At 42.0% G+C, this 6480-nt stretch overlaps 1 protein-coding gene across 1 annotated transcript in view; it reads right to left on the reverse strand.

The window, feature by feature from the left end:
- The window catches only part of EXOC5 (exocyst complex component 5), a 52563-nt gene extending 46138 nt beyond the window's left edge, over window positions 1-6425 (reverse strand). The window contains exon 1 of the mRNA XM_065941000.1: window positions 6189-6425. Within this exon, the coding sequence (XP_065797072.1) occupies window positions 6189-6215 (27 nt within the window). The 5' untranslated portion in view covers window positions 6216-6425. The remainder of the gene's footprint in view (window positions 1-6188) is intronic.
- Window positions 6426-6480: the final 55 nt, after the last annotated feature.

The following is a 6480-nucleotide window of genomic DNA, read 5'->3' on the forward strand; positions in this document are numbered from 1 at the left end:
AGATACTGGGGGGGAAAGGGTTCTTTCCCTAGATTATTTCAACTGATTTCTTCACTCTTAAACAATCCCCATGAAGCTGAAAGGGCTCTCCTTATGGCCCCCTTCGTAAAGAATCTGCCTGCAATGCAGGCGACCAGGGTTCAATTCCTGGGCCAGGAAAATCTCCTGGAGAAGGAAATGGCAACGCACTCCAGTATTCTTGCCTGGAAACTCCCATGGACCAAAGAGCCTGGCAGGGTACAGTCCATGGGGTTGCAAAGAGTTGGATCTAAGCACACACACATACGTGCACATGAGGCTTAAAAATTCAAATCCCAACACAGAATAATATTTAATACCAGTTAACACTTCCATTTTGTCATTTATTACTTTATACTAACATCTGTGGGAGAAGGCAATGGCAACCCACTCCAGCACTCTTGCCTGGAAAATACCATGGACAGAGGAGCCTGGTAGGCTGCAGTTCATGGGGTTGCAAAGAGTTGGACACAACAGAGCAACTTCACTTTCACTTTCCACTTTCACGCATTGGAGGAGGAAATGGCAACCCACTCCAGTGTTCTTGCCTGGAGAATCCCAGGGACAGGGGAGCCCGGTGGGCTGCCATCTATTGGGTTGCAGAGTCGGACACGACTGAAGAGACTTAGCAGCAGCAGCAGCAGTAACATCTCTAAGTTTCTCTCTTACACTTAAGTTGAAAGCAAGGGCAGGTTTTGTCATCCATTTCTCTTACTTTCCAGCTGTGGTCAACAGAACAACGTTGAGCACGTCACAAATGCACAATCAATCAAAACACTTGCTTGCCCATAGCCAAATCCCCTGCTGCTGCTAAGTTGCTTCAGTCGTGTCCAACTCTGTGTGACCCCACAGGTGGCAGCCCACCAGGCTCCCCCATCCCTGGGATTCTCCAGGCAAGAACACTGGAGTGGGTTGCCATTTCCTCCTCCAATGCATGAAAGTGAAAAGTGAAAGTGAAGTCGCTCAGTCGTGTGTGACTTTTAGCGACCCCATGGACTGAAGCCTACCAGGCTCTTCCATCCATGGGATTTTCCAGGCAAGAGTACTGGAGTGGGTTGCCACTGCCTTCTCCAAATCCCCTGCTGAGGACCTTGAGAATCAAGATTTGCCCCTTATATCCAAAACCAAAAAAGGCAGGAGAACCATGCTCCACTCCAGAAGTAAATAATAGGCATTCTACGGTGCTGTAAATCTAAGACTCTACTAGAAACCAAACATGAGCTTTATGCAATTCCAGCACTGAAATGAATTTTACCCATTTGGCTTCTCCTTTTAACCACATTTGATTTTATTTTCACGAGACTACGTGTTTTGTGGTGGATTTAAATGAATTACATTTACTGAACACTGATTCTTTTGAAAAGCACTACAAATGTTTTGTTTCAGGTTAGCAAAATGGGATTCATCCTACCCAAGGAAAGGCTGAAAGAAAGCACACACAAGACAATGAAGAGGCTAAGTGATAAGCGTGCCAGGAGAGCTTTTGTTCCAGTGATCTTTGATCCTGGTTCCTGACACAGTCCTCCTAAAATTTTCTAATCTGCTGAGTGATGAAGTTGATAGGAGTGGTTTACACAGAACTCCTAAATCTCTTGAAATCTCCTGGGAGCACCTTTGGCTCTACTGAAGCAACTCTTGGTGGGTTCCTGGGTGGGAGCTGGTCACCAGAAAGATAAAGCATGACTAGAAGCCCAGAACTTTCAGCCTCATCCTCTATACTCGGTGAAGAGGAGAAGGGTTAGAGATTGAAAGAATAATTGATTCTCTACATGATGAAATCTCCATAAAAATCCCTGAAGGGGGGGGTTCAGAGAAATTCCTGGTTGTGGAGTACATCAAGTTGCTAGAACGGTGGTACACCCAAGGAGAGAATGACAGAGCAGTACTCCTTCTCCATATTCTGCCTCATGCACCTCTTCCCTCTGGTTGTTCCTGAGCTTTTTAATAAACCAGTAATCTAGCTACTAAATTGTTCTCCTGAGTTCTGTGAGCCATTCTAGCAAACTACTGAACCCAAAGAGGAGGTCCTGAGAACCTCCAATTTATGGCTGGTCAATCAGAAATAGAGATGACAACACTGGTATCCAAAGTGGGGGCATTTTTGTGAGACTGAGCCCTTAACTTTGAGCCCTTTGTGGGACTTAAGCTAACTCCAGGTAAACAGTATCAGAATTAGAATGAATTGTAGAAAACCCAGTCAGTGTCTGTTGCAAAACTGAATTGTGGGAAAAAAATCCCCATCCCCATACATCTGGTGTCAGAAGTGAAGCAATATTGAGAGTACTGGTAAAGTGTTGAGAGAAGAAAGGTGGTGGTGTTTTTTTTTTTTTTTTCCTTTCACTCCCTCAACTAGATTTTTAACTCAAACCATCTTTTAATTCCAGTACCTAGAAGGATTTCTGGCCTAGGGTAGCTAAGGTAAGGAAAGCTAAATGTTTACTGAATGAATCCATTTTCTCATATACATGATACTATAATCGGTGGCCAAGTTCCATAAATATGTATTTAATAGCTAATATGGCTAAAACAAGTAGCATATCAACATCTTGAAAGTAAAGGAGTGGTCCTTACTTGTATATTACATGTTCATTACTAACTAGTTAACTGAACAACAGAATAAGTCTTTTTCAATAAGTCTTCAGTCTGTGTAACTTAATTTGTAAATCTGAGAGACATAAATATGTTTTTATACAAATGTGTTCTTCACTATTCAAATTCTAATCTGGAAGTCAAAGAGCCACTGTCACCACAATCAAATTACCTGACTTCAAACACTATTATTAACACATCCACATTTACAAAAAAGAAAAATAAAATCAAATTCCTAATCTTGGTATTTAGAACCTCGACAATTAAAAGCTCCAATTACCTTACATGCCACTCCTCTTCATGCATACTATACTTCATGAACTAAGATGATCTCTTCCCTTGTTTTGGGGGTCTACACTGTTATGGTCTGCTTTATTGGAATGTCCTTCCACCCAGTTCCACAAACTCAAATTTAATTTATCCTTTGTATTTCATTCAAATGCCACCTTTTAATCCTTTCCCACTTCTAGAGGTAATCTTCCTATCCTTTCAACTTCTATAGCACTTTACCTAGACCTCTGACACCATTTATAACTTTATTTCAAGAGTATGTAGCTATAGATCTTTCTTCTCTCCCCCTATTTAACATTAAGGGCAAGTTCTATAATAAATTCAACATTTTCCAATGTTCCATGAAATTCACAAAATTAACAGTAGAAAATAAAACATTCTCATAGTCAAAGAAGTTTGGGAAATGAACTTCTTAAAATATTTAACATACCAAGGAATATTGTAAATCTCTAAGGAAACGAAGCATGCCCATATCCAAAACTTCTTCGGGTTCTGAACCAGTTGTGTTTTTTGCTTCACATCTCATAGGATTAATATGTCTATAGCAAATTCTTTGAAACATGAAGCCTCATTAACTTAGTAGGTACTCAACAGACTCTGCTTAACAAAGAATCCTCCCATAAAAGCAACTTGCCCAAGCAGAAGAGAAAACTCCAGAACAATGACAGGAGAGAAAAATACCAAGTGAGAAGGGAGTACAAAGTTCTCAGCAGTGCAGTGAAAAGAGGAGAATACTTATGACAACAGAGAAAAAATTTACTATCCCAGCCATTTTTTATGTGTAGAGGACATAACATGAACCACATATGAACTCTTTTTAGAATATCCATCCTGAGGTGATCATTTAGAAATACTGCAGACAGAACTTTTAAATCATTTCTGTCAACTGAGGAAATATCTTGTAGTTCGCTTTTGTTATATGAAGGTGTTTATGTTAAAAAGGAAGTTTCGCAGGATCAATAAGACTTTAAAAGAAACAGGGTTAACACTTAAGACATTTCACAGATTAAAAGCATAATTTTGCTTTAACTTCTTTTTCAGTGTGAAAAAATTAAGGCACAATTCAATTTATTGGTGCATGAAAGCCAGGATGCATAAAAACTAAATATCCTTGACTACATCCTAACCTGTTTTCCCTAGTTCTCCAGCTGTGACTAAGGAAGGAAAATAAGAGAAAAAAAGGCACTCCCTGACTTGTCCTACAACCTATGTTCTAAAGGCAATAGCAACAGGAAATGGCAGCAATAACTACAGTTTGGTTCTTGTTTTCTTTTTTTCCTTCTCCCTGTAAAGCAAAGAGACCAACTTTTCACTTGGCGGTGAAAACTTATTCAAGGGCAGAATCCACTGTAGGGCTGAAAAGATAAATATACTTATTCCTATTAACATTTAATTGCAACTATTAATGTAATATGCTTTTAATTTTGATGAAGCAACAAGCTACACATGGTCAGCAAAGAGAAAGTCGCATGTGTTAAGACCCACAAGCATGTTCAATCAAGGGCACTCTATAAACCCCGTGGACATAGGACTAGCTGTCTGTATCATCACTGTTAAGTATTACCTGCTCTCATTAACTGAAGTCATTGCATTAACTCAGACCCTAATTTAGTTTAACTACCTTACTAAATGGCAAGACATTAGAAAGCAAAATAAACTACACATATTTCTCTACCTCCTCTCCTTCCCCCATGTGGAACAGAAATCAAATACATTTTCAAGGAAGTATATGTGGACTCAGACAATCAAACATTTAAAGAAAAAAAGACAACTGGGAATTCAAAGGTTAGTATCTTATGAACGGTATGACAAAGTTAACAGTTTTCTGTATATTAACAGCTAGCTGGTTCCCTATTTCATTAAAGATTTCAACTTCATAAATTAGTATCTGGCTCAGGAACACACAGTAAAAGCTTTTAGCAAAAAGAATGTCTCCCTGCTCCTGTCAATCAATAAACAAATGGCACAATTTTAGAGTTAGAGAAATTAATGCAATAAATATATGTCCCTACACTTAAATCTGAGGAAATATAATTAATATTTCCCAATTCTTTCTAATAACTATACTGTTTCACAAATTACTATTTTATTACAATTTATTATAACAATAGCATACACTATTCCTCAACAAATGCATTATCTATCCAAGAGCTGACAGAAATCCAAAATATAGTTATATTAACACAAATGAAAAGTTCCCAGTTGTTACAAAAGCTGTGGCATTCAAATTTTAAGCCAAAAAAAAAAAAAAAAAAAAAAACCCACAAACAAACCCAAAATAACAAAACAAAGCCTGCAGAATCTTACGCAGAAAAAAGGATCCAATTGTCACCTATGGAGAAATTATCTATTGTCAACTTAATTACTGACTTAAATATAGTCTTCTTAATTATTACCTACACTTTTGTTACTCAATATGAAACATAAGCACACATAAAAAGGGTCCATCCTTCTCTTTCCATCACATCTCAGCTTTCATTTCTTTCACAAAAGGAGATACCCTGTTGTTAGGTGGTCCAATTAGAATTTTCCTCTTCTATTATCTCAAGCATCACAGCTTCTCACACTGGATTCCCCTTAGCTCAATTTTAAGTTTTAGAGGCTGAAAACGGCCCAGAAAACACATTAGAATGTCAATGTCTCACGCGTTAAGGATTCTTTAGCAGTTGAGGGGGGTTATGTTACACTTCAACTCCTCAAGACCCGAACACAAACGTTAGTTTTAGTTTTGACTTTCTTCAGTAGGAAAGGTTTAGTAGGCCTCTATTGTCCTAAAAAAAGACTACAGCCTTCTCAAATGAAAGGGTAAACTGGTAAAGTGCCGCTTCCAACACTGGCTAACCGAGTCATCACTCAATCACGAGAAGCCCCCTGTCGTCCCAATCTCAAGCTTCCACCCCCCCGCCCCGAATATCATGCGGGGATCCAGGCGACAAAACGGAACTCGCCAGACTGGTCAGCCTCCTCTTTCCGCGCCCTAAGTCAGCCCGTCCCATCCCGAGCTCATCTTCCAAAGCCCAAACCCCGAGGCTCCCTTCCAGCCGACGCTGCTCTGCTAGGACTCCTGGCTCGCACCCCTGAGCACCTCCCCACCCGGGGCCCCAAGCTACCCCTCCCCCCTTTCACGCTCCGCCTGCGCCGACACCCGAGCCACCACCCCACTCCTTCGCCTTCGCACCTTCCTTCGGTTCGGCTGCTCTCGGGCAGCGGCGAACGCCCACTCCTCTGCCCACCCACCTCGCTGCCTGCACCCCAGGCCTGCCCCTCCCTGAAGAGCCGTGGGAACCCACCTCGAAGAGCTCGGCCGTCGTGGCCATCCCGGCCGGCTGAGAGGCTCGCCTCGCACTGGATGCCGTCTCCGCTTCACATGCTGCGCCTCAGCGGCGCGGTACACAGGTCCCCGCTCGGCTCGCCAGCTCCGGCTCCGGGCCGCTGCGGGCCGCCCCGCTCCCCACAGAGCCCAGGAGGGGCGGGAGAACGGCCATGAAGCGAAGCCGCAGACGCCTGTCAGCTGCCTCCCGGCGCCGCCCGCGCCGCTCCCATTGTCACCGCCTCGTACGCCGGAAGTGGAGCTGCGCGCAC

This window comes from Muntiacus reevesi, chromosome 7 (genome assembly GCF_963930625.1).
Source record: "Muntiacus reevesi chromosome 7, mMunRee1.1, whole genome shotgun sequence".
NCBI classification, from domain to species: Eukaryota; Metazoa; Chordata; class Mammalia; order Artiodactyla; family Cervidae; genus Muntiacus; species Muntiacus reevesi.